The sequence below is a fragment of the Arachis hypogaea genome, chromosome 14 (genome assembly GCF_003086295.3).
Source record: "Arachis hypogaea cultivar Tifrunner chromosome 14, arahy.Tifrunner.gnm2.J5K5, whole genome shotgun sequence".
Classification (NCBI taxonomy): domain Eukaryota; kingdom Viridiplantae; phylum Streptophyta; class Magnoliopsida; order Fabales; family Fabaceae; genus Arachis; species Arachis hypogaea.
The window spans coordinates 141,931,621-141,957,231 of record NC_092049.1 but is presented as its reverse complement, the minus strand read 5'-3'; the positions used below and the strand labels follow the sequence as shown (position 1 = coordinate 141,957,231).

General features: G+C 30.7%; 4 protein-coding genes across 13 annotated transcripts in view; 2 read left to right on the top strand and 2 right to left on the bottom strand.

Annotated features, from left to right (window-relative positions):
• Positions 1-25,611, top strand: part of LOC112798159 (heat shock cognate 70 kDa protein 2-like) — a 200,987-nt gene that overhangs the window by 146,762 nt on the left and 28,614 nt on the right. The window contains exon 1 of one of the 7 annotated variants that reach the window (XM_072215640.1): positions 12,543-12,667. The exons of 4 other annotated variants lie outside the window; for them this stretch is intronic. The gene's annotated coding sequence lies outside the window, so the exon portion shown is untranslated. Of the gene's footprint in view, positions 1-12,542; positions 12,668-15,872; positions 15,965-16,172; positions 16,300-25,611 lie in introns of those variants that run through there. 2 more of the 7 variants (XM_072215638.1, XM_072215642.1) reach the window with 2 other exon arrangements.
• Positions 88-4,174, bottom strand: LOC112798163 (transcription initiation factor TFIID subunit 6-like). 2 transcript variants are annotated; one of them, XM_025841369.3, is made up of 11 exons: positions 3,641-4,174; positions 3,464-3,565; positions 3,270-3,378; positions 2,641-2,744; positions 2,426-2,563; positions 2,234-2,329; positions 1,894-2,018; positions 1,428-1,560; positions 1,169-1,294; positions 972-1,083; positions 88-610 (listed from the first exon to the last, which is right to left on the bottom strand). In XM_025841369.3, exons 1-11 carry the CDS (start codon positions 3,851-3,853, stop codon positions 234-236), a joined length of 1,635 nt encoding a protein of 544 aa, XP_025697154.1. In that variant the 5' UTR covers positions 3,854-4,174; the 3' UTR covers positions 88-233. The 2 variants fall into 2 exon arrangements, with proteins under 2 accessions (XP_025697154.1, XP_025697155.1); XM_025841370.3 differs by lacking the exon at positions 2,234-2,329.
• Positions 5,369-6,586, top strand: LOC112798176 (uncharacterized). Of its 3 annotated transcripts, none has more exons than XM_072215646.1 (2): positions 5,383-5,966; positions 6,341-6,586. In XM_072215646.1, exons 1-2 carry the CDS (start codon positions 5,550-5,552, stop codon positions 6,377-6,379), a joined length of 456 nt encoding a protein of 151 aa, XP_072071747.1. In that variant the 5' UTR covers positions 5,383-5,549; the 3' UTR covers positions 6,380-6,586. The 3 variants fall into 3 exon arrangements, with proteins under 3 accessions (XP_025697170.1, XP_072071747.1, XP_072071748.1); XM_072215647.1 differs by lacking the exon at positions 6,341-6,586 and adding an exon at positions 6,141-6,210; XM_025841385.3 differs by lacking the exon at positions 6,341-6,586 and having other exon boundaries at positions 5,369-6,210.
• Positions 8,026-9,522, bottom strand: LOC112798174 (CASP-like protein 4D1). The gene is made up of 3 exons (XM_025841384.2): positions 9,168-9,522; positions 8,645-8,777; positions 8,026-8,398 (listed from the first exon to the last, which is right to left on the bottom strand). The coding sequence occupies exons 1-3, from the start codon at positions 9,389-9,391 to the stop codon at positions 8,195-8,197; spliced, it is 561 nt and encodes a 186-aa protein (XP_025697169.1). The 5' UTR covers positions 9,392-9,522; the 3' UTR covers positions 8,026-8,194.

Here is a 25,611-nt window from a genome sequence, read left to right as displayed (position 1 = left end):
GAACTTCACAATTGGACTGTTATCACTCAGACACTCACAATCCAATAAGAAATATCATGCAATCTCGAAAGTCTAAAAGAATAAGGATAACAAGGAACTAGAAATTTCATTAACCGGAAAAGAAAAATTATATTTTATAACAAGGACAAGGAGCAATGTTAGTTTGCTCCCGGAATTAATATCTGTGGGTTAACCATGATCTAATTGTGAGCAAAGCTATAATACATGCAAAGTTACAAGAACATATACAACTCAGGGGCCTGAATGAAGGGAAGAATGTCTTCACCAAACAACTCAAACAATGATACCAGGATACGCCCAGAATTCAGCTCATCCTTCCAAACTTGGGCAAGGGCAGCCGATGTTTTCCATGAACGGGTATCAACCTTGTTACTTCTAACTACGGCATTAGAAATTGTGTCATTTTTCATCTGTTCAGAAGCCGATGATGAGCCAATGATTGAATCAACTGAAGAGGCTTGAGTCCCTGCCTCCCCTTGCTTATGAGACGGTGAGGAATTTGTCAGAACCACACCAACCTCACCATCAGTATTAGTTTTCTTCAAAGGTGGCTGCTCTTCCAACTGCTCAAGGCTTGCCTTGCGTTTATCTTGATGATTGAAAATAGAGAGGATTCAGCAGGCGGTCATTTTCAATGAAAAGATTATGCAACTTCCCTCATAAAGAAAACTTTTCACGAAGATAAACATATTATATCTTTCAATAATGTGGAAAGGTCATACTGAAAAAATATCAATTACCTTACGGTCAAATAAAAAACCAAAAAACGAGTGGAACATATTTTGGCAAGAAATGACTAATATTGGGAAAAAATGAGTACTTCTAAGATCATTCATTATATTAACGACCCAAGCACCAGGTCTGCATGCTCTGAACAGATTTAACAAGACGACCAAATAATTCTTTTACAATTGCACATCATTTTCTTGGTCAAGAAGTAAGATACTCACAAGGTGAAGACATGAGAACTCTTGCATTGGTCTTCAAGACAGCATGAGGAAGAGAAGACGGGAAAGTCGGGAATATTTTCAGTCGATCATAAATACACTGACCTGCAGCACGCTGAGTAATACACAATCATTGGACTAACCATATTATAATTTGATGTCTTTTGGTTTTTAAGTATGTATCTAACAATAAATCTTACCAGCAAGGATCCATAAACACGCCATGCTTCATGCCTTTTGACTTCATTCCTCTGCTTCTCAAGAAGCATCTCTGGTTCCAGAAGTCTTATATATGGTTCAAGATTTGGCAGCAAAAGAAGGCGAACCTATTTTAAAATAATGAGTCAAAAGCAAGACAAAAGGCTCATATGTCAATATTAAGTTTATCCACAAGAATCCCATCCTATTTTTTGTATTTAACTAATTTCATAATTGCCAAGAGCATGGAAACATGCGTACCACATTGGGCCCTAATGCTGCCAACCCTTGAATTGCACCATAGTGTTGTGTCAGTGCTTTCTTGGGATCCAAGAATGCATTCACCAATGTTTTTGTTAACCTAGACTGTAGATTACTATAAACATGACCAAACCTGCAAGATTAGAGGCAAGGCAAAATTTGAAATGAAATCAATAACTGCCCGACAAACAAGCCATGCTATATTTCAAAATGATGCACAATACTTAACAAAAAGCAATATTAGATTTTCTGGTCTATAATTCTTGTGCCTTTGGACTTGATGTTGAAAAACAATAGTGCATTTCAAATTAAAGCACATGATTCTTTCTTTGCTACTCTAAAATTAAGGAAGAAATGCAGCACAAATTGCACAAAATAAATAGAGGACCAACAAAAATTTCAAGTAAAATTGCTTTCATTTCCCTTGATGCACAACATATGACAGAATCAATTCAGGACATCTCACCTTTTGCAAATTGAGGCGACCAGGTTAGCTGTAAAGTCTCTAAGTTCCCAATGGTTGTCTGCCAATCTACTACCCAACCTTTTGGCCACAAGACAGGTGACAACAGATGGCATCAACTGGTGCAGCTGAAGCAAGGAATATACAAAGAATCAGAGATAACAGATTTTGTTAAAGATCAACAAAATAACAATTTCCCATTAATATCTTAATCTTTTGTATGGTTTGAGAAAATTCCAACAGAATATGGAAAACAAAATAAGCATTAATTTCAACACTAACCATATTCATGATATTACAGCAATATAAACAAATACTCTAAATCCAGAAAAGGTGGACTTACATAAGGTTCGATATGAATATGAGGATTTTGCAAAATGCTTTTAACAACTCGCATCAAGGCAAATAGAAGAGAAAAATTACTCAAACCATGAGAAACCTAAGAAGAACAGAGAAGCACACAGTCTAAATGAGCTAGGATACAAGATATTTTCCTTCTTATCCACCAGAATGATAATAAGTCAAATATAATTACCTCGTCTGCTATAAAGCATGTGAAATAAGGAACTAATGGATGAAGTCCTGAATCGGTGGCCAAACTTACTAATGCTTCCTTAAACAGAACCGACTCAGACTGAGTCAAAGTTAGCTCAGTCACTTTATCAAAATACAGCTGCAAGAAATCATAAAAGTAAATAAATTACAAGATGAAAAACGAGATATCTCATAGTGGCTTGGTAAATTGCATACCTGAAGCTCTCTAGACAATACATGCTTAACGGGTAATTTGATGTCAACAGGAAGGTTATCATCCTTCTGTTCATTCTTTTTGGCTTCGGCAGGAACTGAAATCACTGCAAATAAAATGTAGAAAGGAAAAATTAACTATTCATGGAAGGGCAAGGGAGTGTAAGTTATAGGCATATGACACAAATTCACAAAGAATCGATTAATATACCATGACAAGTTAAGATTCCAAGTAATCCATGTTTGTCTGCACAAGGTGCATCATCCCAAGTATATATATCCACTAACATGCATATGTATACTCTCAAATGGTATAGTTATTTAAGTTTATACAGTTTTCTAAGTCAAGCATTTCTAGTTAATAGTTAGTATTGTGAAAAACTGAAGAAGTTGATTACTACTGCAGTAATATTAAGAAATCTACTCTAGCTATGTTGGTATAACAAAACAACATCAACAATAAAGCATTTTCCCAGAAGATTAGCAAGGTTACATGGATTAAACAACACAATTGCCTCAACTATTCCTAATTCCCTCGAGCTAAATTTCAGTAACTTACAAACCTATTTTGAAGTTTTGCATCATAAACCATTAACCTATGAACAAAGAACTACCGGTACTCGGAGACCTACCGTCTACAGGAGCATTTTCCGGGATAGCAGGCTGTACACCTTCAATTGCAAGCCAGTGGCAGGTGACCGCAGTATCAAGTGGCGCTTTCGGTAGAGGAGCTTCAATGACCTATAAACATAATCAACACACAAACTATAATTACAACTAGCTAATACATTGAACTCCATTGAAGCGAGTAAAGTCCCTTACTTACATCTTTTAAGTCAAGATCCTTATCTTCAATATAGAACAAATCTCTGTGTCCGAGAGCTCTCTTGAAACGTAAAGGACCACCAGATGCAAATCCATATATAGGCTGAAAATGAAAATGGAGATTGTGAAGAAAAAACCTAAGCGGAATTGAGAATTAGAAATGGAAAAAGCGCCCTACCTCGACGTTCCTCAAGGAGAGAGCACTGTCAACATCGTCGGCGGTTAAAGTGGTGCGGCGAGAGTGGCGCATGCACTTGATAGATTCCTGCATGATGTCGCGGAGGCGGTATTCGACGTCGGGAGCGAGGGAGAGAGCGACATCGGGGGACAAGTTCGTAATTCCGATGCTCTGAGCAATCACCTCTATTCTCTCCTTCCCTACTATGCTCATTCCCACTCACCTTCTCTAATTTCTCGTCCAATTCCTTTCAGTGATGCAACTGCAACTGAAAATTAGTGAATTACTTCAACTTCAACCTTCTTCTCCTTCTTCTTCTTCGCTTCAATTTGCTGTAGCTGCTTCTTATAATACCAGAGCTGGAGCTAGTGTCAGTTCCAATTTTTTAATATTCAATTTTCATAAGGATTGATTAGTCAATTAGTTAATTAATCAATTAATATATATAGCTATATGCAGTAAATAGCAACTTAATACAATTTCAAAGAAATCCCTCTTTGAAATTTATTTGCAAAATAGCAACTTCAATACTCCAACCAAAAGAGGCTTATAAGTAATAAAACTAATAAACGAATGCGTCTTCGTGGTGGTGGAAGGGCCTCATACAGTCGTACGAAATTTTACTGAGTAATTTTTGGGTCCGACATAAAGTTTTTCCCAAGTAACTATGGGCCTTACATTTTTTTGGACGACACTATGGGCCTTACATAAGACAGAATAGTATTAAAGTATCTAGAGAGGCCCAACTTCTGCCAATTACCCATGTAAAAAAATCAATATGATTTATAAAAATAAATACAAAAATATACATATAAAAATTAACTATTAAATTAATTATTATATATTTGTGAATAAATATATATTATTTAACATAATTTTAATATATATTTATATTTAAATATATATTTTACATAAATAATTAATTTTCTGTGTATATGTAATATGGTTCAAACAAATAAGCACCATAAAAAATATGATCATCCAAAATTAGTTAATGTGGTAGGTATCAGTTAACTAGGTTTCTTAACTAGATATTTTGAGTTCAAATGTCAACAATTAAACAAAAAATTGTTGAGAATCTCACACCCTTTTCATGAGACCTTAGTTGACTCGAGAAAATTTTCAAATTATTATTAGAACAGAATTCAAATAATAAGCAGGAATTATAACTATGAAGCATGTGAAGCCTCAACAAAAATGGCATGCAAATATTAGAAATTAGAAATATATATTTTTGGTTAGAAAAAGTATAGGTAACAAACAAGATTTTTGAACAATGTGTAAACAATGTGAATTAATAGGATTAAAAGAGTAAATTTAATTAGTAGCATTAAATTAGGATGTAGTGTATTTTCATTTGATTGGTGGTTGTTTATGTTGTTCAAAATTTTCATTGTTCCCCTAGCACTCCCCTTTTGGTTAAAGACAGTAATGAGCAAACATATATAACTTATAATTCTCTACTAGCCAAATTTAGGCACAAAACCAAGAAAAAATACAATTTCCCTTGCATGTGTAAATTATGTGGTGGAAACTCAGGTGCAGTCGACTTCACGTGAAGTTGATACCTGAGAATAGTTAGATGATTTAATTGATTTGACTAATTTTTTATCTAACGACTCTCAAATATCAACTTCACGTGAAGTCGACTTCACCTGAATTTTCACCAAATTATGTATGAATTAGTTACCACACACTTCTTATCCTATATCGATGTGGCCCAAATAATCTGATCTTTTTAGTGTTTGTGTATCACTAGTACATTTTCACGGGTTTTCATTTGATTGATATCATATCCTCTATGATTGAACCCTTAATAAATTAGCTAGTATTATAAAAGACCAATATCAATGAATCTCCACACTCATAACACTAGCAATTTCACATTTTTCCAAAACTTGTGTTTGCCATGGCAATGGACCTCTCAAGAATCACGGTGAGGCCATTCAAGCTAGCCGACGCGGACGACATGTTGTTATGGGCCGGCGACGATAGAGTCACCGGCAATACACGATTGGATGTCTGTGTATCCAAAGAACAAGCCATAGCATTCATCAGAGATGAATGCATGGCGCAAGAATTCAAAAGATCTATTTGCATGGACGACCGGTCGATTGGGATTATTTGGGTGATTCCATGGCTTGGTGAAGACAACTTCAAGGCTGATTTAGGGTATGCAATAGGGTTCAAGTATTGGGGCAAAGGAATAGCCACAAAAGCAGTGAAGATTGTTTTGTCACAAGTGTTCAATGTGTTACCTTATTTGAAGAGGTTGCAAGCTTTTACCCTTGTGGAGAACAAGGCCTCCCAAAGGGTGTTGCAAAAGGTAGGTTTCCAAAGGGAAGGAGTGCTTAGGAAGTTCTTTTATTTCAAGGGAAACTTTGAGGATTTCTTGGTTCATAGTTTTTTGTCAACAGATGAAATTCCTCCTCTAGATTAGTTATTATTAGCGGTTATGGCTAATATTTGGTCTTTTTTTTAATTTAATTTTGATGCACAGTCGTGTAATCACAATCGTTCTCTTGGATAATTATCACGCGGTCAATGTAAAAGGTAGTTATTTTTATTAACGTGATATGTAATTAAATACACATATAAAACGGTTTTATACTGACAACATCAAAATTAAATTCTATTAATATATTTTATATGTGTGATTAATTTAAAATCTAATTTTTTTTTTATATACTTGTAATACAGGTAAAGCAAAGATATAAAAATAAAGCGCAACAAAGGTAACAATGACACTGGAACAAGTAGAGTTAGAAGGTTAATTATATTAGTTACTTGTAATAAGGAAATAGAAGTCTCATATTATTTAGGATAGTGAATTTTGTATTATCTATTAGTCTCACATTGTTCAAGTCATAAAGATTTTTTTTCACTAGTATAAATAACTCATGTACAATTTATTTATGAAATAAATTTGATTTGAATATAATTAAATTTTATGCTTATTTTTCTCTAAATTCTTTGAGGGTAAGATACATTCTTGATTTAACCAACCAAAATAGATTTATGACTATTTAATTTTTACCGGATTGGCTAACTTTGTCAAAATTAGTAACCTAAATGATGTACCGGTGTCAAACAACATCAACCACATATATAATTTCAAAGGTAAAATTTTTTACATATTTTTTTCTAAAATAGTTATGGACGACCCACTAAAATGTTTGACATAAACAAATTGAATATATGTTTATCGATGTTATTGCTTGGAACTTGGAAGCACACCTAAATTAAACATTGCTAGGTTCATGTAATTGGAAATCGAATGTACCATGTGTGCTGGTTATATGAATTAAGAATCCTGCCACTGATTGATTAATTAGTGTTAAAGTGTTGACAATGGACTCCATACACACTACCCAAAAAAAAAATTATAAGCATTTTCGATGGCAATGATTAGCAATAAAATCGGACTGTGGACTTTAAATTACCTTGGATTATCGGATGCACGTTATGCATGCTTCTAGCGCAGTTAAAGCTGAATATATTGCAAAAGTCAGATTTCTCTTCTTAAAAAAATTATTGATTTTGATTAAAAAAAAAGTCAACTATATTAGTAATGTCTCTAGTTTTTTATACCATTAAATACTAACCTATCAAATTAAACAGGAGCTACTCAAAATATATTTTTTAATAATTAAAATTTAGTATATATAATTTATTAAATTGTATTATTTTTATTAAAATTATATCAAACAAATTAATTTGGTTGAAAAATTAGTAAACTGAACCTTAAATCGATTTAAATTAATATTCTTTTTTAAAAAAATTATTATAATAATTCTATTATAAAAAATAACTAAAATATTCTTATTATATATATATATATATTTAAAAATCCTAAATACTAGCCCTATAATGATACAAAGAAAAGAGAATGGTTAGAATTTAAAATTTTTAAAATTTATATATATATTATAATAATAATAATAATAATAATAATAATAATAATAATAATAATAATTTAATTATTTTTCAATAGAGATATTATAATTATTTTTTATAAAAAATATTAATTTAAACTGGTTTAAGGTATAATTTACTAATTGTTTTGCCAAATTAATTTATCTGATATGATTTGGACAAAAATAATATGATTTAATTAATTATATGTATTAAATTTTAATTACTAAAAAATATCGTTACAAAATTAAATAGTAAAAACGACCAAAATAAAATAAAATAAAATAAAGAAGCCAAAACAATATGTGTGTTACAAGTACTAAAACTTTATATAAGTCCAAAGAAGTTATTTTGTTAAATTCAGTCAAGTGTCGTCAATATAAAATAATTTAATATAACACCAAAATTTAAATAAATCAAATAAAATGATATACCAAATTCGAAAAAAGAAAAAAAAAAATCCAAATGAATGATGGAGAACAATAAAATTTCGTTCTATTCAAAACCCAAAGTAATTAAGTACAATTGCGATGCTGCGTACTAGAGGAATTAATTAATAAATAAAACTAAAGACAAATGACAATTAAACGCAAAGAAAACAAGAAATCTATAACGTGTAATAACAAGCTATCTGATAATTTAAGCTTTCTTTGGCAAAGCAAATGACGTGAAAATTGATGCTATGGCATTGCAAAGAAATCCAACAAGGAGAAGGCTCGCTGAGGCGTTTGCTTTTGCAAAAAACGAATTGAAAGGAAGATCTTCTGCTTTGAAAAATCTGTGTAAATCTTCAGAGGCGCCATATCCAGCAGCTGAACCCGAAATTAGGAAATATGATATAATCTGTTCAAAGAAATATAATTAATTATAAGCGTTAAATTTTGACGTAATAATAGTGTAAAACATTTTATACAATTATGTAATTATATCTATTTTTTAGATAATTATTTTATAATTAATATAAAAAATAGTTCTTTTTGTTAATATGACGTTATGTCCTTAAAAATACATGTAAAATTACGTGTTTTAAAATTAAATTTTAATTATAAATTATAAAATTACTTAAGTCGAAGGACTTGTTATATGTACCTTGTCACCAAAGAAATCAAATACATAGCCAAAATCACCGCATACATGCTTTTCAGATACCACATTGAAGATTGAGAGCACCATTTGCATGAGGTTGTATACAAATCCAATGACTATTGTCGAGATCATGTATCTATGTAATGTTAACAAAGAAATTACGTTTAATTAATTATATATTCTATATGATGATGAGAACATTAACTAATTAATTGATTTACTATTATTATTATTATTATTATTATTAAATACTACTATGTGCACAAAAAAAATAGTCACCAAATTAATTGATCATATAGAATCCCCAAATTACACGTTTTCAATATATATTTTATTTTTTTTACCAAAGATAGGGAGACTCGAATCCGCAACCTCTTAGGTGAGTATGGCGGCCGATAGACTATGCTATTTGAGTTATAATTCATTGGCAAACAATGAATTATAACTTAAATGACATAATTTCTTCATACTAAAGATTCCGAATTCGAAAAGCATGATTGATATATAAATAAAAAATAGTAATTACCGATAAGCATGAATGTCGCTGAACTTGGCTTCTACAGAACCATTTGTTGTATCTTCAGTGCCCTTGGTTACAGAAATGAGTATGAGAGCAATGAGAAGGAACACAAAGGTTAAGACCCTCAAAACGAGAATCACACTTCTTGAAACTGTGGAACTTGAAGGTGCACTATTACTATCCATCCTAAAATTAATTAAATTGGTGCAATTTTCTTTGCCTTCTATCATCTCAAGGGTATAGTCTAAGGTATTTATATATATACATAGCCAATTGGGGAATTAATTAATAAAAAGAGTATGAATGTGCCGCATAAAAATGGATGACTTTGAAAAATGGTGCCATGCAAATTAAACCAAAATCATTGACTCACTCTACAATCAGAGGTTGCTCTTTTCTATAACTTCTAAGAAACCTCTCATTCTATTTATCGTTGACTTTCCATTTGTTGACCTTAGCTGGAGGATTTGTGCCCATAAGATCCTACTCATATTACTAGTTAGTATATACAAATATTTATTCAAGAAATTAAAATTGATTTATATGTTAAGTTTACTTTAAGCTAACTAACAAATTAAAGCAATACATCCTCAAATTTACAGATCAATCTCCCTATTAAATATTTTATAATATTGACTCTTGATTAATTTATTAGGTGTAACATACATATACTTTGCTATGAACATTCGTTTACATAATTAGAGCTTGGTTTCAACAATGAGTATTGAACAAGAATGAACAAAACTTCTTGAAACTGTGGAACTTGAGGGTGCACTAGACAGCACTATCCATCCTTAACAATTATATATATATATATATATATATATATATATATATATACACACACAATCATGTCAAATGCATATCAAAATAAGTTATATAAGTTATTAATATAAAATATATATTGTAATACAAAATATAAAATACACAATAAAAATAAATTAAATGATACATGTATTTATATATAATTATATGATAATTATAACTGATTTTAATATATAAATAATATTTTTAATATCAGTAATGATAGAAAGACAAAATAAATAATTATTAATTATTACAACAATTAATAAATATTAAATAAGGCAAGTTTTGATTATTTTTGGCTAATTGACACATTAATAAATAAGTTGATCTGATAGGCCGAACTAATTGTTCCACGTGAAATAAATATAATAAAAATATTATTCATATACTAAAAATTAGCCACTAAAATTAATCACCAATATATTTATATATAAATATAAATATAAATATAAATATATATATATGTGATTTAATTTATTTTTAATATGTATTTATATTCTAAATTTCTAACATATATTTTATACTGATGATTTATTTAGTGACTGACTTTAGAACGAAACTGATTTTAGAATACACGTAACATAATAATAAATATAAATACAAAATGAAAGACTTTGGTTTACAGTTTACCTGAGAGAGCTAAACCCCAAAATGGTCCCTGAGATTGGCGTCGTGCACTAAAATCGTCCTTAAGATTCCAATTGTACCAATTACGTCCCTGAGATGGAGAAAAGTGCACCATATTAGTCCTTGATCCATTTTCCCTTAACGACGTAATGACATGGCTGGATGACGTGGACGGTAAGTGACACGTGTCACTCTATGATTTGGCCACGTGTAATGATATGATGATGTGGTGACCAGTGACATGTGGCATGCTGACATGGATGGTTGTGCCACGTGTCACAATGTTATTTGGCCACGTGTCTGTTTGTGCCACGTGTCGCAACAGTATTCGTCCACGTGTCATCCATTATGTCATTATTGTGGATGCACCAAATTAGTCCCTTACTTTGCATTAAGTGACTCATTTTAATCCCTGAAATTGAATGTCGTGTACCAAACTAGTCCCTTCACCAATTTTTTCTCATTTTCTTAAATTTAAAATTTTCAATATCTTAGATACACTAATTTTAATTCTATTTTTTCACATATCGTTTAAATACAGGTGCTTTCATAAAAATTTTTAAGATTTTAGTTTTAATTATATAATTTTTTTAATAATTTAACATTGATAAATTTTGTAATATATAAGTATGTTATTATAAAAAAATAATTATATGATTGATTAGACACATTTTTTTTCATAAAAAAATATGTGCTTTTAACAAGAAATCAATAATTAAAATATACATTTTTTTATTCTTATGAAATACACGTTTTCGTTATGTGTAAATGAGCTAGATTGAAGGTACTTTAAGCACTCTCACTATCATCTCCAACCTTTGCAGTTTAGATAAAAAGAGGTCGGAAATGGTAATGAGGGAAGTTTGAAATACCTTCACGTCAACTCCAAGACGGCGGTTAGGGGTATCCGCAAGAGAAAAAAATATTTTATAAAAGCATTGAAAAAGGTCGGAGATAGTAGTGAAGGTGCTTGAAATGCCTTCACATCAACTCCAAGTCGGCGGTTAAGATATTTGCAAGGGAAAAACTATTTTATAAAAGCATTTTTATTTGAATAACATGTGAAAAAATAGAATTGAAATTAATACATTCAAAAATATTGGGAATTTTGAATTTATAGAAAAAAAAATGAAAAAAAATTGGTGAAGGAACTAGTTTGGTGCACGACATTCAATTTCAGGGACTAAAATGAGTCACTTAATACAAAGTGAGGGACTAATTTGGTGCATCTACAATGATGACATAATGGATGACACGTGGACGAATACTGTTCCGACACATGGCACAAACGAACACGTGGCCAAATAACATTGTGACACGTGGCACAACCATTCATGTCAACATGCCACGTGTCACTGGTCACCACATCATCATATCATTATATATGGCCAAATCATAGAGTGACACGTGTCACTTATCTTCCATGTCATCCAGCCATGTCATCACGCCGTTAAGAGAAAACGGGTCAGGGACTAATATGATGCACTTTTCTCAATCTCAGGGACGTAATTGGTACAATTAGAATCTCAGGGACAATTTTAGTGCACGACGCCAATCTCAGGGACCATTTTGGAGTTTAACTCTTACCTTAGAAGTAATTATTCCGCGTGAAATAAATATAAACTTGCCTAACTATTTATCATTGCCTCGACAATCTGTCCTTGCATTCTTCCTAAGCTCTTGTTCCTTGATTTTATCTTGACATTCCTTTGGTTTACCTGAGAATAGATGGAGTATTTTATGGTGCATGAATCAATCGATGTTAGTACATCTTATCATGTATTATAATTACATTAAAATAATTTCTATAGAGTTTTTTACTTCATTAATTAGTCTTTTAAAATTATTAAATAGTATAATTTTTATCTAATTTTTCTTTTTAATAAGTATTCTATTGGCCTTTTTTCACAAATTCAAACCACCCGATCAATACGATCAAGATTATAGTTTTTTTTTTTAAATCAATAATATGGATGTTATTATTCCAACTTTTCATCTATATTTTTATAATTATTCATCTAAGTATTCTCGTGTATACTTGTTACACATTACATACTAAGTTACTTATCTTCGTGTTTATTATTCAGGAGCGGAGTTAAATAAAATATTAGAAGAGGCTAAAAATATTTACACAATAAAATAAGATTAAAATAAAATTTTAATAATAACTAAACTAAAATTTACATATAATTTACATGTAAAAAATTAAAATTAATATATTATAATTTATTTTTAAAAAATTTTGATTATATATATATATATATATATATATATATATATATATATATATATATAATCTCCTCCATTAACAATCAATCTCTTCATAATAATTATGATTTAAAAAAATTAATTATTTTATTAATTTTTATAATTTTATTCTCAAAATATATGAAAAATTTAATTAGATTTTTAATTATGTATATCATTAATTTATAAAAAGATTTTTAGTTCATTCTAATATTTTTTATACTGAAAAAAATTTAATTATAAAAATAAAAATAATACAAAGACCTAACTAAAAAAATGTATAAAAAATTTAATAATTATAAATTTAATAAAATTATAAAAACTAATAAAATAATTAAACAGTTAAAAAACAACTTTGTGTGTTTGCAAGAGGAAAGATAATGTAGCCAATGAGTTATAGCTCAAATGGCATAGACTCTTCGGGTTCGAGTCACATATTTTTCCAAATTTTTTAGTCAATGAGTTATAACTCAAATGGCATAGACTTCCCATACTCAATTTAGAGGTCGCAGGTTCGAGTCACATATCTTTTCAAATTTTAGCCAATGAGTAATAGCTCAAATGGCATAGTTTCCCCATACTCAATTAAGAGGTTGCGGGTTCGAGTCTTCTATCTTTGGTAAAAAATAAAAAATAAATAAATAAATAAATAAATAAAAAAAGAGGAAAGATAATGTAGCCAATGAGCTATAGCTCAAATGGCATTGAATAAAATATTAGCTTCGATGAAGGAACAGCAATTTTCAACTTCTTTGAATTTGTCAACAGTATGAACCAAGAATGAAAGTTCTTGCTAGCTAGCTACTAGTTTCATCATTGTAAGGAGGAGAAAAAAAAAAATTATTGAAATCCCTATCTATGTGTCTCCAGCACCCTTACAATAGGGTTTTTTTGGCATTGCCAGGAAACAATTCTCAAATTATTTATGAAGTATATAGTTTAATAAGTTTGTTAGAATTAATTATGGGGAAATTCATATGAAGATACAAAGTAGTCTACTTTGGCTATTATCTCTTTAATTTTATTACTAGGTATTATTGTAGCTAGAAATAATAAAAATGAAATTTCAATATCTCTAATATTAATTAACTAAAATAAAGGAACCTAAAGGTATAGTAGCAATTAGGATAAGGACATAGCGAATATTGGCCAATTAAGGATATAAGAAATAAACAATTAATTAGTTTATGGCTTTTCACTATTGATATGTAGTTTATGGCTTTTCGTAACCATATAATTCTTTAATTTTTTGGTTCATACCTTTTGGAACCTTTAAAGGGTACGCGTGCCTGAATGATGCCCAGCGGTTTTACTGTATTTATTTCGATGAAAATTCAGATGAAGTCGACTTCACGTGAAATTGATACCTAAGAGCCGTTGAATAAAAATTTAGTCAAATCAATCAAATCATCTAACGGTTATCAGGTATCAACTTCACGTGAAGTCGACTTTACCTGAGTTTCCACCATTTATTTTTATATACTAATAGAGAAATATTAGCTCCATCGAAATTTTTTTTTTTGGTTATCACTTAATTATAAATTTAATTTTTTAATCTAATAATTTAATAACGTATTTTAATTATTTTATATTTTTAAATATTAATAACAAATTAATAATAAAAAATAATAAATTCTAATAGTCTCTTAATATTTTTCATAATGATTTAACCATTTTGCTTCGTATAAATTAATATTCAACAACAACAATAATAATAATTAAATTAGTCTCTAATTTCTTAGTAATTAAAATATTTGGTAAATTAGTCAATAACAAGATAAAACTAATTATTTTTTAAAAAAATTATTAAGAACGAACTACTCTTTGTATACAATATTAAAGGCTAGTATATCCATTTATTTTACTCTTTATTAAAATTTAATTTGTCTAATATTATAAAATATTAAGAATCAATTTATTGGACTTTAATTTATTAAAAAAAAAATTCTGAAACAAAATTATTAGAAACAAATCCAAAATATTACTCTTATAATTAATCACATTGGTAGAAACGAATTTCTTGCTTTTCAGACTGCTGTATTATGTGTAGCTCAATGATCTAGTAGGAAAAGAAGAATAAACACTTTAATTTTATGTTAGTTTCACATATATAATATGCTACTATACTAATTAATAAGTGCTGATGTTTAATTTGATTTAGATTTTGATATTTTCACTTAACTGCTAGCCACATACACTACTATGAAAAAAAGCTACAAAAAGTAGAGAGGGGATACAGCTTTTCCAGTTGCAAAACTGCATAAATATATATGTGATGCTTTCTTTAATTCATAATGTACTAAGTGTTTGTTTGGGCGTTATTATTTTGATAAAAAAATATCTTTTTTTAATGAAAAATATTTTTTTTTAATTTTTAGTATGTTTGGCAAATTTCGAGTAGTAAAAGTAAAAGTATTAGAAAAATCAGAAAAACATCTTTTTTTAGAAGCTATAATTTACATCTTTTTTTAAAAGATTTTTTTTCTTAAAAAAATGTCTTTTATGTAACAAATAAACAAAAAGTACTTTTATATTGTTATATCCAAACATAATTGATAAATAAAAATATCTTTTTGCATGAGATACCCAAACATAAAATTACTTTTACTTTTTCATAAGATCTTTTAAAAAAAAAATAATTCGAAAAAAGATATTTTCTTAAAAGCCCACCCAAACAAACTATAAGTCATTGATATTTTTTTTTTCCTTTTATTTATTTATTTTATTTTTAAGACCTTGATCTATTGCAAGATGATGGTATGTAAGCTAAGACTAACATTGCCGGAGGAGATCCATGGAACGTGGTGGTGGAGGTGAGATTTTTAGTTTGCATGGTTGGGAATTTGGGACCGTGCTATAAATTTAATTTTGAATTCATATAAATTATATGTTTATTATTAGTTTTGATCTTTGTAATTTTTTATTTTGTTTTAGTTTAATAAATTTAAAAATTATTTATTCACTACATCAAAATAGAATTTTCGCAAGCGTTATTTTTTTTTATTTAGTGACAGTTTTAAGCGTTATAAATTTTTTTTGCAAAATTTAAAAAACGTTGCTAATTTAAGCATTGTTAGTGAATTTAGTAATTTTAAATAACCATTGATGACACTGTTGATAATGTATAACACTTCAATATTTTTGCTATATTTGACGACGATTTTGTTGTAAATCGTCATTAAATTACTAGTTTATGTGATTTTAAATGGCTACAAATTTTTCAAAATCAAAATTTTCATTTTTAAATGCTTGTCGGAGTTTAAAGCCATCATAATCTCTTTATCATCAGATTTTCTTTTTTAATTATTACATAAACTATCTCCATTATAGATAATAGTTTATACTTATATAAATACTACAATATCAAATATTTTTTTTTTCTCAAAAAAATAAATTTCACAAAAATATCAACATTGTATTTCAAAACATAATAAATGTAGCAAATTTTACATATATAGTTATAATATCAAAGATTTTCTCTTTAAAGATTAAGATTTGCACATGGTCAAAGCTACGGTATTATCTTCTCGATCTCAAACAACGGCAAATAAAATTTTGGTCTTTCTAAAGAAATAAAAAATAAGAAAAAGAGAGATATTGTACGGATATAAAACCAACGGTTAAAAGATTACATATATAAATGTCACAATATTTTTTAATGAAGACATTTAAAAAATAAAAGTCATAAAATAGGTGGAATTATTCATCCAATTTGATGTAGGGGTGGCAATGGGTAGGGTTTGAACTCAACTCTAACTTTATCCGTAGATTAAATTTGTTACTAAAACTCAACTTTACTCTACTCGCGGGTTGATGAGAACAATCCAACACTAATTCAATCGTAGTCAATTCACGGGTATCTAACCCTACCCGCGAATTTTACAAATATACAATATTATTATATAACTTAATAAGTATGCAAATTAAAAATTCAATACAATCATCCCATAAACAGCATAATTATAAAATGTTCAATTCTACATAAAAATCTTTACTTAAATTAATAACACAAACACAAATAAAATGTCGTGATATAAAGTTGTATCACTAAAATAGAATTAATTTTTATATAAACAAAAGTGTTAACCTATCAATTGAGGATCTTGGCTCAATGGTAAAAACTTTTTGCAGAGGTCTTTGGTTCAACACATACCTATAATATATTTTTATAATATATACATATATAAGATGGGTAGGGTTGAGATTCAGCCCGTACCCTACCTGACCCGCGCTCAAACCCACTCCACACTCAACCCTATCTGCATCGAATCGGATTATTGGCAACCATATCAGCAGCAGATAGGGTTGGTAACCCTACTCGATCGGATTGGATAGTGTAACAGTCCAGACTACCCGCTAGCACGATATTGTCCGCTTTGGCACACAAGGCCTCACGGTTTTGCCTTTGACGATAGGGATGCTAGCCGAAGCTCCCCACACTCACTCGTCAAAACGCGTCATGCTAGGGAGAGGTATCCACATCCTTATAAGGCATGCTTCGTTCCCCTCCCCAACCGATGTGGGACCTTACAATCCACCCCCCTAAGGGAGTCCAGCGCCCTCGCTGGCACATCGATCCGGGTTCTGACTCTGATACCATCTGTAACAGCCCAGACCACCCGCTAGCACGATATTGTCCGCTTTGGCACACAAGGCCTCACGGTTTTGCCTTTGACGATAGGGATGCTAGCCGAAGCTCCCCACACTCACTCGTCAAAACGCGTCATGCTAGGGAGAGGTATCCACATCCTTATAAGGCATGTTTCGTTCCCCTCCCCAACCGATGTGGGACCTTACAGATAGGGTTAGATATCCGCGAGTAGGGTGTATACTGTCACCTCCTGATTTGGTGTAATGATTTACTCTATTAAATAATGATGTGGTATATAAACTAAATACTCCTATTTTTCATAAACACTATATATTAGGTTGATGCATGCTGAATTGGTGAGTACCCATATTCACACAGATTGTGTTTGTTTACTATCTAACAGTAATAAAGACACATATATAAAGGCTCACACATACACATAAATATAGATACATATGATATTGGCATCCCAGATAGTATTATAAAAGTCATTCACCAATGTATATCTTTCTCATCAATGAATTTATTGTGGAATGGGTCTCTGTCAGAATATTTCGAGTTGACAAGAGGAATTAGACAGAAATATTCTTTATTCCCCTACCTTTTATTTTGTTCATTGAAAAGTTATCTCACTTAATTAATTCTCTCATAGAGCAAAAAAATGGAAACCTATTAAGCTAAGTAGAGGCGGGCCTCATTTGTCTCATTTCTGTTTTGCAGATGACTTTGTCCTATTTGCGTAGGATGGAGACCAGGTTCAAGTTATTAAAGAATCCTTAAAGGTGTTTTGTGACGCTTCAGGTCAAAAAGTCACTCTTACCAAGTCCTGTGTATTCTTCTCTAAAAATGTTAACCACACAGTTAGAGAAAAACTAAGCAAGAACCTTGGCATCCCTCTGACCAACGACCTTGAAAAGTATCTCGGAGTGCCGCTCATTCACAAGAAATGCAGAAGGCAACACTTTCAACCTATCCTTTATAAGATGCAGGTGAAGCTGTCTAGTTGGAACATGCGAACTCTTTCACTAGCAGGAAGATGCACACTGGTCCAATCTGCTCTCTCCACCATACCGACCTACACCATGCAGACCATGGAGATGCTGAAAGAAGTTTGTAACCAAATAGATAAAATATGTAGATATTTTCTTTGGGGGTCGAATGAGGAGGATAAGAAGATTCATCTAATTAGTTGGGATAAAATCTGGAAGCCAAAGGATATAGATGCCTGGGGCTGCACAAAGCTCAGGAAACAAATAACCTTTTTCTTATGAAGCTTTCTTGGAGGTTGGTTCATAATAATCACTCCCTTTGGGTAAAGGTAATGAAAGCTAAATACGCGTGTGGAGACAGCCCAATTCCCAAAGTCGTCAGTAAGGCAAACTGTTCTAATGCTTGGAAGGGGACCGTCAAGGTTTGGGAGAATTTTCAGAGGAGTCTTATTTGGAGAATAGGGGACGGGAAGCGGGTCAAGTTTTGGACAGCGTATTGAATCCCAGAGATTAGTAACCTAAATGAACTAGTGCATAGTCAGATTAGTGAGGAGATGAAAACTGAGACGTTGGAGGATTATGCTACAACAGAAGGGTCTTGGGATTGGACAAAAATAACCTGGTTTGTGCCAGAGGACATCATGGATCTTATTAGCACTCTTAAAGCTCCTCACCCCTCTATTGGGCATGACTCGCTCAGTTGATTACCAGACATAAAGGTAGCGTTTATTTTGAGGTACTGAGACATAAACTGAGACTCAATATCATGTTTGTCGGTTCAGAGATTGGTATTAAAATTTCTGTCTCTGTCCCCAAAATTTCAGTATTTCAGTACCTTCAAAAAGTGGAGATATAGGGAACTAAAATTTTTAGAGATAGAGACTGAAACTTTAATAACATTTTATATCTAAAATACCTTCATTTCAATTAATTAATTCCAATTTTACCTTTTGTACAAATTAAATTAGAATTTCATTCTTGTTTCAATTTTTGTCTCCTACTTTGCACCAATTAGAATACTGAGATTTATTTCAATCTCTACCTCTTAGTCTCTGTCTCTCAGTCTCAGTCTTTCTGTCTCTGTCTTTCCACAAAACGCTACCAAAAAGAAATTTTTTTTATTAAAACAACTTACAAAATTTATTACACACAGAAAGATGATTCATAACAACATTATAAAATCTGTTGGAAAACTAGAGTTTCACAGAGGCTAAAAACCTTTTTTTGGCTATTAAGTCACAATGCTTTATTAACTAATGCTAAGAGAAGAAGTAGAAGCCTTATTGAGAATGGAAATTGTCAAAGGTGTATGAATCAGGATGAGAGTTTGCTCTACGTGCTGAGGGACTGTCCCTACACCCGGAGTGTGTGGATGAGCGGCTCAAGTAGGGTCTTTTCAGCGTCGTTCTTCAGTCATAACAGCACTGATTAGCTTAAAGAGAACCTGGACAAGACATTTCGAACAGAGAATGGGACTTCATGACCCATTTTTTCCTTACCACCTGCAACATAATTTGGAGGAAGCGTAATGATTTAATTTTCAGACAGGGGTATACCCCTCCTCAGCATATTATTCCAGAGATTAAAGGAGTTGTCAAGATATACGATGAAGTTTTGGAGCTTACCGAAAAGAGTATTAAAACCCTGCGAGCCACGAACCCTATTATGGTGAGTTGGAATCTGTCGGAGACAGGATGGATTAAAATTAATATTGATGGGTCGTTGATTCATGCTACCGGTTCAGAAACTGTAGTGGCCTCATTAGCGATGAAAATGACATGGTTATTACAGAATTCATGATGAACATGGAAAAGTCACAATCACAGTTGTAGAATTATGGGCAATTTACACGGGACTCAAAATTACAATTGAGATAGGGTTAAATAAGATGAAAGTGGAGACAGACTCTAGTGCCGTGAAGCTGCTGCAAGGAGACCCAAGTCCTCTCCATGATTGCATGTCCCTGATTCGTACAATCAAGAGCTGCTAGTGTGCCCTAGCAAGTTCAGTGTTGACCATGTCATGAGAGAAGCTAACTCCAGCGCTGATGCCCTTGCTATATAAGCGCGCACACGATCTTTCGGCGGGCATTCACCTCCCTCTTTCTAGCACCATTGTTAGCAGGGGCGGAGTCAGGCGATAGGAAAGGGGGGCGATGGCCCGCTAATTTTAATTTTTTACATGTAAATTTCAGTTTAGTCTCCCCTTAAAATTTTATTTTATTCTTAGTTTATTGTATAAATAGTTTTGGTTCTCTTCTAATATTTTATCTAGCTTCACTCCTGATTGTTAGAGACTGATAGGAGAAGAATTTTGTTCGCTAGAATAATGAGAATGTAATTTCTTTGGGTGTTTGGGCCTTTGGCCCGTTTTTTAATTTAAAAAAAATACATATAAATACATTTATTATTAAAAACTAATTTGATCCTTATTGTTGTTAGTGATGATAAAGGTAAAAAGTAAAATTTTACAAATAAAAAAAATAATAAATTCTAATACAAATCAGCATCACATATTTAATATTATTTATGTCACAATTTTTCCTTTAATAAAATACTAAATAATAGATTTGTAAATTGTAATAATAACACTATGTATATGTCTCTCATCCAAATCAAAAGCAAGCAAAGACAGCCATAGTACAAGATATAGATTATTATGATATGATTTAGAAGTAGTGAGAAAGAATCTAAAAGAGATTAATGATTGAGGGTAATGTGGGGCAGAAGATGAAGGGAGATTGGAATCATAGAAAGAGAGCGATGATGATGGCGATGATGATGATGATGATGATGATGATGATCATGATCATGCACACAAATTAAACACAGAAAGGACGTTACAGAAAAGCAAAAGCTGCCAATGAAAGGAAACACAGAAGAGAACATATTCACGCCTACACAACACACACACACACACATGTGCCCACATCAACAAAAATGAAAATAATAAAGAAACCTTATTACTTATTAGCTTAACAATAATTAATATTATTTAATTCTTGCTTCGGATTCCGACCTTTATTTCTTGATGCTCCTTCTCTTCTTCTAGCAACTGCTTCCTATCTTCCCCTATGCAACTTCCAAGTTTCTTTATCTTTACCTATCATTGAGTTATAAGATAGGAAAAATTTTAAGTGTACTGGAACACTGGTGTTTCAATTGTTTTAACCAGATTTTAATTAATATATATTATATATATTTTTTATAATTTAGATCAACGGTTAAAACAATTAGAACACCAATATTCCTGATATATTTAAAACTCTTTCTAGCTATAAGATAATAAATTTTTTCAATCTCACTAGTTGAACAATGAGATATACGAACAACGTGAATAACGAACTGCATTAGACTTATTAACAAGAATTATATCTAATTAATTCAAAATTAACTTTTTTTTAATCTATGGTTTAAAATGTTAAAAAAATGTTTTCCTATATTTTTTTAAATATATTTTAATTATTTTTATTCAAATAATAAAAATAAATTTTTTTTATAAATTATATATAATAAAAAATATTTTAAGAAACTATATACGAAATCCCTGGTATGCTCCTTAATCCTTATAGATTGTATAACAGTAAGGAGATAATATTAAAAATAATTTTTTTAAAAAACAAGTGATGGGTGTCAATCTAGTTTTTAAAAAATTAAATATTTTAAATTAATTTTTGAAAATACAACTAAATTAAATTGGTTCTTTTATAAGGTAAAATAATGACGGTCGTGGTATAGCTATTTTGCGATATATAGTTATCATCTAATCAACAAAAAAATCAATTTAATTTAATATTAAATTTTTCAAGGACAAATTTGGAATGTTTAATCTTTTAAGAATTAAATTAATTTATTATTTGATTAGCGTATTGTTCGGTAGGCCAGGTACCAAACAAGCCGGATAGGTGAAAGGAGTGGTGAAAGGGGTGTAAGATGGTGGGAGCCTCGACCTGGTTGTTGGTGAGCGAATGGACCTCTCGGATTCTTGTAGGAGAGTGGATGGCTGGGACCTTGTGACCTCACGGGCTGTAATGTTGGAGAGGGGGAGCCACCTGCAAAAAGGACTTCGACGCTCAAGTCAAAAATCCGTATAAATAGCAGTAAAAGTGAGATAGTGACGTACCTCGGGGAGGGGTAGGGCCCTCCCCCTATATACCCTGCATCTAGAGTGGATCCCACAAGGGCAGACCCACCTTTCAGGAAGTTTCTTTTTCCCTCAGTTGTCAGATGCTGCGCTGGAGGGGTGGAAGTGCCAGATCGGTTTCCCGGATCGAGTTCGACAACCTTGTTTGACTGGTCACCCGGATCGAGACATTATGCCAACTGAGCCGGGTCGGAACACGTATATTAAGAGTTACTAAAAATTACTGCAAAATTTATTGTCTACGCTACTAACTAAGACAGTTTATTTAACTGTTGGTATTAGTACTTGCGACGGTTTAAAACCGTCACTAATCACGGAAAAAAATCACTGCAAATCTTCGCTCTTCTTGTAATGATAAATAAGTTTTTTTTTTTTAACACCATTTTAATTACAAACCCTAAAAGTACGACATGCACAAGATTTATTGTATAGAGTTACGAATGACATGCACAATTAGTCTTGAGACTATAATCGTAACACGACGAAAAGAAGTAGTAAATAAAATTTAGGAAAAATTGAGTGATTGAACTACTGAATATAGTAACGTTTAATTAAATCATATTAGTTAATCGGCCTAGTCTTAAAATCTCATAAATATTTTAGCTGAATTATATTGCCTAGAAAAATTATTTAGATGAATGATAATTGTCGGATGAAATAAAATAACACAATAAAAAATATTATTTCACATAATTTTAATTTCAGTAAAGAGTTAAATTTAATAGAATATTAAAATGAAATGCATTTTTTCTTTCTTTGGAAAAATTAGGTGGTAGTGGGGACCTTTTCTTTTTGTCCTTGTTATTGATAATATCATAAGACAGAGTCGACAGTAAAAGAACTAGTAGCATCGTAGTAGTGTCAATAATCATGCAACACCATTAATAATAGAGAAAAGAATAAATTGATCTCTGACTTTTTGGTTTGTGGATATTTAAGTCTTTAAGAATTTAAAAATATATTTAATTTTTTAATTTTTTCAAAATCTGGACACATCGGTTCCTGAGTCTAATTTATTCCATTTTAAAAACTCTCACATGTGCATCCGTATCAATTAGGTCAGTATAACGAAAATCACGTTTAATTTTTCAGTTGGATTTGACAGACCCAAGTAAACACGAGAAATCGATATATCTAGATTTTAAAAAGGTCAGAGACTTAAATGTATTTTCAAATTCTTAAGGATTTAAATGCTCGCGAATTAAAAAGTTAAGCATCTATTTGGTATTTTCTCTTAATAATATATAGATAGAAATGAAGTGAATAAAATGAATATTATAATTATTTAGTATTTAGGGATTGAGTATCACATCAACATAGATCGACCAACCGACCAAAGAAAACCTTCCTTCACTTACTGTTTACACTAACAGAGAGAGAGTGTAGTACGTGTTTGCTTTTTTGACTAGTAGTGTTGTGTTGTTTCAACTTTATTCCTTGTAACCCAGCAAATTAGCTTGCTTTGGCAATTGCAAAAAAGCAACACCTCCAACCCCCAGATTCCATATCTAATAATACATTCAAGTTAGCCCCCCTTCAATTATACCATACTTTACTATCACTCACATCATAATCACAATTAGGTTAATTAATCGCAAAACCCCATGATGAGTGAGATTCTTTACTTTCCCATGTGCTTAATTCTAGTAGGATTATACGGTAAAAACTCAAGTGAAGTCGACTTCATGTGAAGTTGATACTGATAGCCGTTAGATGATTTAACTAATTTGATTGAATTTTCATCTAACGATTCTCATGTATCAACTTCACGTGAAGTTGACTGCACTTGAGTTTCTACTCAATATATGATGAAAAATATTTGATTAAGACCTAAGATTTTTAATAAATGGGTAAAGTATATTTTTTGTTTTTGAAATTTGATAAAAATTTTAAAAATATCTCTAAATTTTATTTTGTTTCAATTTTATCCTAGAAATTTTCAATTTGCATCAAATACACTCCTGATGACTGCTAATTTTTCAAAAAATTCAAGACCAATCGAACAAAAATACATGAAAATTATGCTTGATTTGCTTGTGTTAAAGGTTGTTCTTATGAAATTGTTATTGAATTAGTCCTAAATATTTTAAAAAATTAGCGGCCGAGAGTATATTTGATACAAATCGAAAACTTTTGAAACAAAATTGAAACAAAATGAAACTTGGGGGTATTTTTAAAATTTTTGCAAAACTTCAAAGATAATAAATATATTTTACCCTTAATAAATTTATAAAAAATATGTGTATTTGTATGTACATGATAATTTTTTTTTTTAATTAAAAAAACAATATTCATTATTCACAAAAACTTTATTTTTTACTATATAACATTATACTTATATGATATATATTAAACACATAATCACTCAAATATATTTTTTATCATTTTAACTTTTTAAAATAAGTAATTTAATTTTATGAGTAAAAATTCACATGAAATTATCTTCATATCATCATATAAAGTTAAGAATGATTATATTATTTAACATGTTTGATTAAATTATTAATTTTACATAAAAGTTACTACATGTAAATTCTAGGTTTTTGTATGATATGATATCATAAGTTTTATAATTAGCCAAAAAATTCCATGTGTTCCTCTCTATCTATCTAAGTTTTTGAAATAATTAATTGATTTCATGACATAAATGGAAAGTTAAATTTCATTAAGCAAAGCAATTAAGTCTATTGATAATGATAAGCCTCCAATCACTTAAAACTAAATGACTACTTTAATAATTTATTTATCAATTTGGACATTAATAATTAAATGATTATATCCTATAGCAATATTTGGAATTGTTCTATCTATTTAGTTATTTTTGTTTTCATTCAACAAAGTCATCCATCCATGGAATAGAAGTTGATGCACGAATATTGCATGGTTTTGAGTGGAATGTTAATTTGGCACTTCTTCGCCAAAACATAACATATATATGTTACCTGCCAACATTGATATGGATGAGAGACACACACCACACGACAAGAGATGCAAACACACCAAACTTCTAAAAACATTACATGACATAGACACATGTGTTACATTT